This window comes from Physeter macrocephalus, unplaced genomic scaffold, assembly GCF_002837175.3.
Source record: "Physeter macrocephalus isolate SW-GA unplaced genomic scaffold, ASM283717v5 random_478, whole genome shotgun sequence".
NCBI lineage: Eukaryota > Metazoa > Chordata > Mammalia > Artiodactyla > Physeteridae > Physeter > Physeter macrocephalus.
Window position 1 is genome coordinate 38,054 of NW_021145764.1, and position 11,927 is coordinate 49,980.

At 56.9% G+C, this 11,927-nt stretch overlaps 1 protein-coding gene and 1 long non-coding RNA gene across 2 annotated transcripts in view; one reads left to right on the forward strand and one right to left on the reverse strand.

The window, feature by feature from the left end:
* The first annotated feature begins 6 nt into the window (after positions 1 to 6).
* Positions 7 to 5,382, forward strand: LOC114485079 (uncharacterized). Its single transcript, XR_003678547.2, has 3 exons — positions 7 to 1,956; positions 4,003 to 4,887; positions 5,231 to 5,382. It is a non-coding gene; the product is annotated as an uncharacterized lncRNA (long non-coding RNA).
* Positions 5,383 to 6,532: 1,150 nt separating this feature from the next.
* LOC102984055 (myoD family inhibitor) overlaps positions 6,533 to 11,927 on the reverse strand; it is a gene marked incomplete at its 5' end in the record, with an annotated part of 8,716 nt that continues 3,321 nt past the window's right edge. The window contains 2 exons of the mRNA XM_028485604.2: positions 6,533 to 8,278; positions 10,840 to 11,064. Coding sequence (XP_028341405.2) covers positions 8,022 to 8,278; positions 10,840 to 11,064 — 482 coding nt within the window. The remainder of the gene's footprint in view (positions 8,279 to 10,839; positions 11,065 to 11,927) is intronic.

An 11,927-nucleotide genomic window follows, 5' to 3' on the forward strand; every position in this document is an offset into this window, starting at 1 on the left:
ATTTTATTTTTTTTAGATTCCATATATATGTGTTAGCATATGGTATTTGTTTTTCTCTTTCTGACTTACTTCACTCTGTATGACAGACTCTAGATCCATACACCTCACTACAAATAACTCAGTTTTGTTTCTCTTTATGGCTGAGTAATATTCCATTGTATATATATGCCACATCTTCTATCCATTCATCTGTCGATGGAAGGGGCTGTTCTTCGTTGCGGTGCACGGGCTTCTCATTGCGGTGGCTTCTCTTGTTGCAGAGCACGGGTTCTAGGCACATGGGCTTCAGTAGTTGTGGCACACGGGCTCAGTAGTTGTGGCTCGTGGGCTCTACAGCGTAGGCTCAGTAGTTGTGGCGCACGGGCTTAGTTGCTCTGTGGCATGTGGGATCTTCCTGGACCAGGGCTCGAACCCGTGTCCCCTGCATTGGCAGGCAGATTCTTAACCACTGTGCCACCAGGGAAGCCCAGTCAGTATGTTTTCTTTTTCAGTTTTATCAAGAAATCATTGAGATACATATAAGTTTAAGGTGTATGGCATGATTGTTTGGTTAACATATATTGTGAAATGATTATCACAATAGGTTCAGTTAACATCCATCATCTCATATAGGTACAGTAAACAGAGATGGAAGAAACAATGCGAAAGAGTAATTGACTTCCAACACCATGGATTTATTCTACTGTCTTTGTACTTTATGTAAAAAGAATCACATAGTCTGCTCTTTTGTGTCTGCCTTCTTTCCCTTGAGTCGGGTTTGTTCATTCTCACTGCTGTGCAGAATTCCATCAAGTGACTGCACCACAGTTTGTTTTTCCATTCTACCCTTAATGGACAATTGGGTTTCCATTTGGGGGTCACTATGAATAGTGTTGTGGTGAACATTCTAGTCTGTGCCTTTTGGAGCATGTGTGTATCTAGACCTTTCTCATATGCAACCAGAAGAGAATCGAATCGCTGGGTTGAATGGCGTATGCATGTCTATTTTGCCAAAGGAGATGCACTCCCAGCGGTTGTGTACAAAGGTTCTTGGTGCTGAAACATGAGGTAAGACAGTCTCTAGCTACAGCAAAATGGGGGGAAGCTGGTGCCTGGATGGAAAAAGCTGGACTTCTCCATCCTGAGAGTTGGCTGCAGTGGGAAGGCGGGGGCGACAACACCCAGGAATGGGGATGGAGGAGGACTGGCAGCCTGTAGGGAGGGTGGCCACGGAAGCGTCTGGAAGGGCCATCTCTTGCTCTCCTCCTGAGCTAAGCAGGTAGAGGAGGCTGAGGTGACAGCTCCACATTCCAACAGCACCGGGGCTGAAACTCACCTCCTCTCTGTGGGGTTTGTCCCCACGTGCCCCTCACACTGATGTGGAAATTGCTCAGCCCCTGTGACTGGCCTCTGGTGGCAGAGTCTCACCCCTGGAGAGACGGGGGGGGGGAAGGCTGTGGCAGTCCCTGTGCTGGTCTCCTCAACAGCCGGCCCCCTTCTCCCTGCCCAGCAGTGGACCAGGTTGGTCTGTCTGCTAGTCACTGCACACGCATTGCAGGTGATGGGGCTGCCTGTCCCCTCAGGCATTACCAATGAAGAGCTCTCTGGCCAACCTCTGCCTCTCTGCATCTCTGCCCCTTTGCCGGAGGGCTTCCTTCAGCAGCCCAACCAGGCAGCAAGCACCAGAAAGCTGACACTCCATTGGGAAGAGCCTTCAACCAGTGATGGTGGGTTTGGTGTATAAATACCTCAGCTCCCTCAGAGGCAGGACTGAGTGCTATCCACCCACAGTGGTAACCAATTTGATAACACACCCTTTATTGTCTGCCTTCCCTCCCAGTCTCACTCCCCTCCTCCCCTACTGATGTTTCCTGGAATCCCCTCCTGAACAAACCTACTTGCACTTGAAGCCTTGTCAAGGGCCTGCTTCTGGGGAAGTTAACCTAAGACCACATGTGACCCAGTCTGGACAAAAATGTAAGTAGACCTGCTAGGAGCTTCTGGAAATGCTTTTCCCCCCTCTGGTGAAAGGTGTAGGAGGAGAAGGTCTCTCTTTCCCTCTCTGCTGTTTTTGTTCTGTGTGGATGCTGTGTGAGCTTGATGCCTGGGGCTGTGGTAGCCACTTTGTGACAAGGAGGGGAGACCTGGACCACATGATGAGGATGACGTAGTGAAAGGATGGAAGCCAGCTTCCTTGACAGCATCTTTGAGTCTCCCAGTCAGCTTGGGATCACCTACCTCTGCACTTTTGTTAAGGAGACAGTGCATGTCCTTACAGATTAAGCCACCTTCAGCTGGGTTTTCTGCTGCTTGCAGCCAAGCTCATCAATTGCTGATACAGGCCTTGTCCCAGAGGTGTTACCGTTGGACTCGACACTCCCGCTACCACCTTGAAGCTCCCAATTAGTGACACCAGAGAAGGACTAAGAGACAGGCTTGGGGTGGAGTTGGGCGGAGGAGGGGCCACAGGCTCAAACTCCACAGGTGGCTGAGGACTGGAGCTGAGGACCAGGGGTCCCAGAAGCGAGAAGGACTTCTAGGCAGCTGGTAGCTGGGGTCCCAAGGACAGGGGGTGGGGAGGGCAAGAACCCATTAATCTGGCCAGGGAGAGCGTTGTTATTGTTATTATTATGAAGCGTCTCAAGGCTCACACTCATCCTGGCCTGGCCAGGCCCCATTAATGGCCCCATAAATTCCAGCCATAAAGAGTAATGGGGGGAGACAAATGAGATAATTAGGAATAAATCTCACCGAGGTCTCTATTCAGCAGCGTCCCTGGAACGGGCCAATCTTCCGAGCCATTAGCCAGGCCCCTAATTAATGCCAAGCTGCCCAGCGTCGTAGAGGCTCCAGGCACGCGAGGGACCCGGGACCAAAAGGAGGGGCACCGCTGCCCCCAAATCCCCAGCGGCGGGTGACCTTGGGAGCAGCCGAGGGACGCATGCCCGCAGCCTCCCTGCTTCGCTTTTCTGTCTCCAGGGCCTTGGGGATGATTTATCCGCACTGTCCCGTCTGCCTCGCTGTCTCTTCCCCTCCTTTTCTGCATCTCACTCCATCTCTGGTCTGTCTACCTTCAGTCTCTGTTCCTCTCTTATCAGAGGGTCACTGGCTGCATCGTTGAGCCACAGAAGGTCTGACTTAGCAGGAATTGTGGGCGCCACCTGTAACCACCCTCCTCCATCTGTCCTCCCTGACAACAGTCAACACCAGGGCAGGGACCCCTTTGACACCCCCTCCCCTGGAACAGTCTTTGGAACCGGGAGGTCCCCCTACCACTGCTGCAGTGTGCTCCCCTTGGGGCGGTTCTCTCTCTTGCCTGGGGCTGGGATCTCTCTCCGTGTCATTACCTCTGCCTCTGGGTCTCACCTCTGCCGCTGGAGCCCGAGACTGAGCCTCACTCTCCTCCCAGGCTTCAGATTTTTGAAAGCCTTTGTCCTTGACTTTCCCTCTCCAGCCAGATGCCCTGTGCAGCTCAAGGTTTCCAGCCAGGCCTCCCCAACCCAGGTGCCTCCTCTGGCCCCACCTATAGTGACCTCTGTTTTTTTAATCTGCCATCCTTCCCCACCCTTTTGTCACAGCACCCCTATTTCTTTGGGAAATGTGCCCACCTGATTCTGGAAGGGCAGCCATGTAACCCACCGTCTCTGGCCACAAAGGTCTGGCTCACTGTAGCCCTCTGTCCCCTGACACGGTGACTGGTCCAGGGATGGGACTTAGTGCCTTCCCTGGGCCCCCTGAGGTGGCAAAACTGAGAAATGCCTGCGACACAGCACGTGAACACACCTCTCTTTCCCGCCTCCGAGCACCCCTGGACACCTGTCCGCATCATGAGGGAATGAGGCTGTAACCCAGGGATGGTAGGAATTGAGGGGTACAGAGGCCGCTGCAGGGTCGGGGAAAGACAGGAAAACCAGGTTCGGGGCAAGGAAGGCTGGGAGGGGCTTTTCTCTGGAGGAGGTGGGGGGAGCGGAGGGCTGGGGCTGTGGGAGATACCATCCCATGCCTGTCTCCGTATCATTCTAGGAAAGTCGGAATGTGGAAAGGAGCATAAACACGGAAGTGACGAGGGGCCAGGCCTATGATCTCTGTCCTCTCTGCTGCCCCGGCTCAGCAACGGGGAGTGTCTGCAGCAGCTGTCCTGAGCCTTGGGGACCAACCCTCAGTCCCCCACCACTGCCTCCTCTGCCCGGGGAGCTGGTGAAGGCCCCAGGGCATGGCTGGCTGCAGGCAGTCCAGCCTTGGGGCTGCTTCAAGGTGTCCCCTCCTTGCCCCGGGGACATGGGGTGTCTAGGCCTGAAGCCGAGTTGGAGTTGGCCCAGCTCTGAGTACAAGCACAGAGAATGCCGATTAAATGTGCCAAAAAACGGGGAGAAGCTGGTGGAGGCTCAGGAGGCTGGGGCGCGGGGGGCAGAGCACCCCTCCCCACACAAGCCAGCCCCTGGCTCAGCTGCTTGCTCGGTTACAGGGCAAACACACCAGATCACCCAGGGGTCATGGGCGGTCCTGGCCAGGGACAACTCAGCCTGGCCTCACCATCTTGTCCTCCCACAAATGTGGTAATGCCTGTCTTGAGTTAGACGACCCAGGGCAGGAGAGTGGGCTTCAAGAAGTCTCCTGGGCAAAGGGGGGGGGTGCTGATCTGCTGCTCCAGGGTTGAAAGAAAACCAGAGAAGCAGGCGACTTCCCTGGATACTGTGGCCGCCATTAGATTTCCAGAGCCTCATCACTGTTCCATTGTACACACAAGGAGACTGAAGCCCAGAGAGTGAAAGGGGCTCTTCCCCAGGACCTACAGCAGAACCCGGCTCAGATCAGCTGGTCAGAAAGCAGAGACTCGGAGCCAACAGAGAAGGGCCACGGTGTGGAGGGGGGAACGGTCCAGAAACAGGGCTTGCCCTGGAAGGACATGTGAGCAGAGCTGGGTGGGTCAGTGGCCTCTAAGATAAATGCCATCTGCTTCCCAGCAGAGATGAGGCCACCTGGGCAAGGAGGCGGGGGCTGGGGAAGGTGGAGAAGGCGGGGGAGGCAGGGGGGCGGGTAGCAGACACAAGGATCAGGCTGAACGGGCTGGCGGTGTTGCAGGTTCTGAAATGTGCAGTGTGTGAGCACATGTGTGTGTCTATGTCTGGTGTGTGTGTGTGTGTGCGGTATGTGTGTGTCTTTGTGGAATGTATATGAGTATGTGGCTGTAAGGAGAGTGTGTGTTTGTGTGTGTGTGTCTGAATGCCGCTTCTGTCTCACCCCCACCCAGCTCAGCCTCTCGGGTTTCAGCCACTGTCTTGCAGGAAATCGCTATTTGGACTTCAGAGGTGCCTTTTCCTGCAGCGGCCGCCACGGAGGGGAGAGGGCCGGGAAGGGGCCTTCCTGCCCACCTGGACCAGACCTTGAGTTGGGCAGGCGAACCCCCCAAGTGTGTGAGCACATGTGTGTGTCTATGTCTGGTGTGTGTGTGTGTGTGTGTGTGCGGTATGTGTGTGTCTTTGTGGAATGTATATGAGTATGTGGCTGTAAGGAGAGTGTGTGTTTGTGTGTGTGTGTCTGAATGCCGCTTCTGTCTCACCCCCACCCAGCTCAGCCTCTCGGGTTTCAGCCACTGTCTTGCAGGAAATCGCTATTTGGACTTCAGAGGTGCCTTTTCCTGCAGCGGCCGCCACGGAGGGGAGAGGGCCGGGAAGGGGCCTTCCTGCCCACCTGGACCAGACCTTGAGTTGGGCAGGCGAACCCCCCACCCTGGTCCTCCCTAACGTCCCTCGAACCTCAGCCTTGGGGAGAAGCTGTGTTGAGCGGGGTCTGAACGGAGGCCCTCCCACCGTCCTCCGTCCTCCTGTGGACAAAGAAGCGCAGCAGAGAAGAGGACGCTCCCCGCGGCCATGGGGGTGGACTGGCATCCCCTCATCGAGGAGGCCAGAGTCACAAACACACACACCCTGAGGCCCAGCGATCCCACCTTCAGGAATATTCTACAGATACAGCTCATTTGTGCAAAAGGACATGCTCACACAACCTTGTTTATAACAGAGAAATTAATGGAAGGGATTAAGCAGGAGCTGGGCAACTGGATCATGTGTGGCTCATCCCTCCGTGAAGCTCCAGGCTGCTCTTCAAAGTGCTGATAAGGAAGAGCCCCAAAACACACGGTCAAGTGATAAAAATGGTGCCACGTGCATGGGATTCTGACATTTTGTAAAAAAAGAAAGAAAAATGATATGGGTAAATGCTTGTGTATGCACTTTTGATGAGACTTTTGAACCTTTTGTACTTTGAGCATACAATAACTAAGCAAAAACAGAAAAACAAACAAAAAAAAACCCTTGAGACAACCGAACATTGAGGGGGCCAAGAAAATGGGGCTTCTCTCCTGGCTTTGATCTTGACTATGTGACCCTGGGGAGGTCACTTCCTCTCTGTGTCCTGAGTTTCCTATGTGGTCCCAGAAGTCGGAAAACCTTGGTGTTGGCAAAGTGAGGCCTGTGTACACGTGTATGAGGGGAGGGGCTGCAGGGGAGGCGGGGGGGTGGGGGGTGGGGGTGGGGGTGGGGGGTTGTACTTCTCACCATCTCTGGTCACCTCCTTCTGCTGACTCTGCAGCCCACGCCCAAGGCCATGGGCTGTTCCCTAATGCGGCATTCCTTAAGAGAGCTCAGATTTCATCTGGCTCTTTTCCTGAGCTCCCTTCTCCCCTCCAGCATCCGTCAAGGCCACTCCACCCTTTGTTCCTGGAAGCAGCGTCCCACCAGTTTCCCATGAGGTCTCCACTTTTCAAGCCCTTCTTCAGCCATGTCTTCTCCTCAGGACAATCCAAGTCCAACCATGAGCTGTCCTCTCTCTCACCCTGGACCCCTCCTGGCTTCCTCCAGGTCCAGGATGGGGTGGAGAGGGGTTTGGTCCACACAGCCCTCCCCGCTGTCAGCCTCAGTGCCCCGGTCTGCCCCTCCTTTCCGCACCCAAGGGCTCTGGACACCTGACCTCTGAGGCTCTCGTCAGTCCTGACAGTTTTCTTCTGTCTCAGGCCCCCTGGAAATCAGGGGGACAACTGAGGCTGGGCCACGTGACCTCCGTTCAGGCCAAACTTGCCTCCCAGTGCAGCCCTGGCTGTGCGGGGGCCCAGGGTTGCCCCCTCCCCAGGCCCTGCTCTGCCACCGACATAGGCGTCACCCTATGCCTTGGAGCCATCGTGGCTTCGAGAAGCAGGAGTCAGCAGGAGATTAATTAATCAAAACCTGAACACATCTGCTGTTAATTAATTCTATGCCAAGGGTTAACTCTTCCCTTTCTGGGCTTCTCCGTCCCTTCGGCAGGAAGAGGGAAATAAAGGTAGGGCGTGGGTACCCGTCTTCCTTCCTTCCCTCAGGGGGGAACATGAAACAAGGGAGGGGACCTCAGAGGCCAGGAAAGCCCCATCCATCTGGGGACTTTGTAGGGGGGTTGTGGGAGTGTTTGCTTTTGAGAGTCCTGGTCCATGGCCATCACTCATGAGTCCTGAGGAAATGTGAGATGGACCCATATCTTTATTTACAGCAACAAATAGAACAGACCTTCCCTCCAGTCCCTCCCTCTCCCCTTCCAGTCTTTTCTATACCTTTCCCCCCTCCCACCCCACCCTGGGCCCAAGCCCAGCCCTGCCCTCTGGGGTCACTGTATGGGTCAGGCCCCACAGGAGGGGAGACTGGGGAGGGGCTTGGCTGAGGTCAGGTGGGGTGTCTCTTTTCACATTTTGTTGTCCTCTAAGCCTGGGGGCAGGGGAGCGGGGAGGCAGGCACAGGGGCGGTGAGAGGTAGAAAAGCGCACAGCCCCAGCACCCCAGCCTCCCCCGTGTCCCGGCCCCCGCCCCCAACTTTCACAGTGTTCTGCAGCCCCGGCAGCTGAGCCAGGAACGGTCCCCCCTCCCCCCAGGTCTTAGGTGCTGTCGTCCAGGGAAACCAGCGAGGAGGACCGGCACCGCCCTCTCACCGGGCTGGGGCTCCGAGAGGGCTCGGGGAGGGTGGGAGAGGCCCTGGGGAGGGGGCGGTCCAGCCTCGTGTGACAGCCGGGGACACCGCGGGTCAGGAGGAGAAGCAGAGCCCACAGCACTCCATGCAGATCTCCAGGCAGTCGGCCGACTCGCAGCAGGCGTCCAGGATGCCGCAGTCCAGGTCGCAGGGCAGGTCGCAGTTGGCGCACTCGCCGGAGCCGCAGCAGCAGCAGCAGAGGCACGAGTCCTCGGAGCTGCAGGAGCCGCACGTGGCGCAGTCCAGGACGATGTTGCACAGCGTCAGGAACTCGCAGAACAGGCAGGACAGGATGCAGTGGACGCAGCAGTCTGCAGGCGAGATGGCCCGTGGCCGGGGACCAGCCGCGGGCGGCAGGCTCCCTGGGTGCAAACGTAACGCTCGTGCAGCCCGCCCCCGGCTCCGTGAAATGGGGACCCACCTTCCAGGTAACACGGAGAGTTACGTGGAGTGAGGGTCTGAGCCCCGGCGGCCCGGATCCCGAGTCCCTGCTTTGACCACCCTCGGCCATCTATTTAACGAACGCCGAGGGATGACGTGCTCCAGGCACGGTTCTCAGTGCTGTGCACGAATTAAACTCACTTAAACTCGCGACAGCTCCTTGAGGTGGGGCTGTATTAGCCCCTCTCTACAGACGAAGAAACTGAGGCACAGAGAAGTCACTTCAAGATCTCTCCAGAACCCTACCACCCTGCTCAGCTCTTGCCTGGTGACAGCAACCGCATCCTCGCTGGTCTCCCCACCCTCTCTGCCTTTGACTGCTGCTCCCGGCCCACACCTTCTCCGCAAACGGAGGCCGGAAGGACCCCTGAAAAACTTCCGCAGGATTCCACCCCTCCTGACCTCAGAACCCTCTAGTGGCTTCAGCTTCACCAGGAGGAAAAGCCCAAGAGCTCACAGTAGCCCCGAAGGCCCCTCCCCAGATCACTCTGCTGTGGCCACACTGGCTGCTCCTGGTCATGCAGGCACTGCCCCCTGTCCCCCCAGTGCTCCGGCCCCAGATACATGCTCTGCTCATTCTGTCCCCTCCGTCTTTGCCCAAACGTCCCCTCTCGGGGAGGCCTTCCGCGAGCACCCTCCTGAATACTGCGAGCTGCCGGGCCCCAGCCCCAGCCCCAGCCCCTCGCCGGGGCCTGCTCTGCCTCCCCGCCCAGGACTCAGCACCTCCCGCGGCTTACACAGCTCTCCCCGCCTACTAAAGGGCAAGCGCCGCAGGGGCCGGCGTCTTTGCCTGTTACGGTCCCTAGACCGGTGCCTGGCACCTCGTGGGTGCTGAGTAAATACACAGGAAGTGAATTAACGCACGATCCTGCCTTGGGCACCCAGCTGGTACGCGGTGGTGCTGGCTCGGCAGCCGTGTTCTGAACCGCTGGCGTGCTGCCAGGATGCTGGGCGGGCACCCCTCCCAGGGGTCGGGCCATGGGCAGTGTCCGGTTCCTCTGACCAGGCGGGCCCCTGGCTCAAGGCTGCTGGTCCTGTGGGAGTCTCACACCACCATGCAGGATCTGACGTCCCCACCCAGTCCTGTGTACGGGGAATGGGGGCTCGCACTGCTGGAACCCCTGCCGTCTACCGGCAAACCGGATAAGGGAGTTCTCTTCAGATGCAAATCTGATGAGGTCACCACCTTGCTTAAAACCCTTCGAAGCTCCGTATTGTCTTCCAGACGAAGTCTAGACCCACTATGCAGCTTACTAAGTACCCTCCACCACGGGAGTCCCGGTCTGCTTGGAATCTCACCTCCCACCATTCCTCACCTGGAACTTCATAATCTAGCCACACTAGCCAGTTCTCACCTCTGTGCTAAGGCACCCTGGCTAGATCCTCCCATGGGTCCTTTAAGTCTTGCTCAGACACCTCCAGAGCCTTCCCAGACTCCCCTCCCCAGCTTTCTGGGCTGGTGTGGGTGTCCCCCTGTGTTCACTTTATCACTCATCATTTATCTTTTATCACATCACAGAGTGATTACCTGTTTTCATCTCTCTGATGAGAGCTTTATGAGGCCATGGCCTGGGTACCCAGCACACAGCACAGTGCCTGGCTCACAGCAGATGCCCAGTTCACTTCAGATGCATGAATACCCCCTTCATAAACAAGCCTCTTGGGCAGAATCTGCTCTGGGGGGTGAAAGTTACGAACACATTGTGTGCAAATGTGTACACTGAATCCTATTTGCAGAGGACCAGCCAGAGTCCCCCAGCATGGAGAGAAACTACTTAAAAGTTCTGGGGTGAAGGTCAAGCACCACGGGGCTACAGGTAGCCATCACCCATGCTGAACTGATGCCTGGTGGGGAGGGGGACCTGGCTGCCCAGGTCAGTCCCTCAGAGGACCTCTGTGTGGCAGGAACAATGGCTGGTATATCTGGGTGCTCTGACCTCCCACTGCACCTTGCAGCCCCCATCCCGCCCCCAATTAAGCATCTGACAGTGCATCATTTTATTACGCTAAGTGCTGTGCTCTCACTAAACAGATGGTCCATTCCTCAAGGAAAATTTCTGTTTCCAGAAATGAGGTGGCTTAAGCTGGACGAGCCCAGAGGGCTCCATTTCTTGTTAGAGCAACTCTGGGAGAGTAGGGATGAGAAGGGGTTGGCCTTGAGAACTCACACGTGCCTAACCTTACCCAACATGTGTCCTCTGCAAGGTTCTCTGATTTAAGAGTCTTGCATCAGACTCCCTGGAGGGCTTGTTAAAACCCAGACCCCCAGGCCCCACCCAGAGGTTCAGATCTGGCGGACCTGGCGTGGGGCTGAGATGCTGCACTTCTAACCAGCAACCTTGTAAAGATGCTGCTGCCGGCCCCTGCATCAGACTTCGAGGAAGCCAGCTTTGGAGGCTTCTCCCAGAGGGAGGCGAGATGGGGTGCTTACCTTCCTGCGCCTGGAGAGGGATCTGGGAGGCAGCAGACTTGGTGCTGCCCTTGCTTTTCTTGCTGCCTTGGCTGGCTAGAGATGGGTGTGTCTGCAACTTCCGGTGGGCCTTGGGGCCACCCAGGGCACCGTTCCCCGTCCTCCTGGTGCCGCCCAGCTCCGATGGGTGGCCAGAGCCATTCGCCACTAGTGGGGTGCAGCCCAAGGGGTTCCCCTGAGGCTGGCCTAGGAAGATGATGAGAAAGGGCAATGGGGGAGGTGGGAGCTGGCGGGGAGGTCCCCGCACAGCCTCCCGGGGCTCTGCTTGAATCCCGCCTGCTTCGTTCCTAGATACACCACAGGTCATCTAGCTGATCTGTATTTTGCAGATGGGGAAACTGAGGCCCAGGGAAACTGACTTGCCCGGTGGCACAGCATGAAACAGCCAGAGTCGAGCCTGGCTCCTGACTCCCAGGTCCGTGCTCATTCCAGAAAAGACAGAGGTGCAAGGCAAAGGGAGAGGCTCAGGGCCCTGGACTCCACCTTCTTACCCCACGTGAAATCCACTCTCCTGCTCTTGGGGTCCTGGGATTTTGGCGAGAGTGGTGGCGGCAGTTGGGGGTGGAGGGACAGCAGGGAAGCAGTTAACCGTCACCTCGGCCCCTGCCAAGCCCCCTGCTGCTTTTGCCCTTCGTGTGCCAGGTGATTGATTGGGAACATCTGTTTGGAGATGAATGCCCTGGCCCTGGAATCCAGGGGCTCCTCGGAGCAGCCCCCTACCTCCTGATGCTTCGGCCTCCAGCTCCCCGCCCCATCCAGCCTCTGTGTGGCAGCTGCAGAAAGGGCTTGCTGAGGGGCCCCTTGGGTCTGAGGAGGGGGAGAAGGGAAGACGGAGGCCGAGCAGGGAGACCCCAGAAGCTGGGAACCCTGGGTCCCCATCCCAGGCTGAGGAACCAAAGCAGTTTTATCAGTGGGTTGTGGGGAGGCTGGCCCTGGAGATCCCCCCAAACACCTCGTTCCTTCCCTCAGGTTTGCCCACCTGGATGGCATGGTTCTGTTCTCAAGAGATGAGGGCAGGGGTGTGTGTGTGTGTGTGTGTGTGTGTGTGT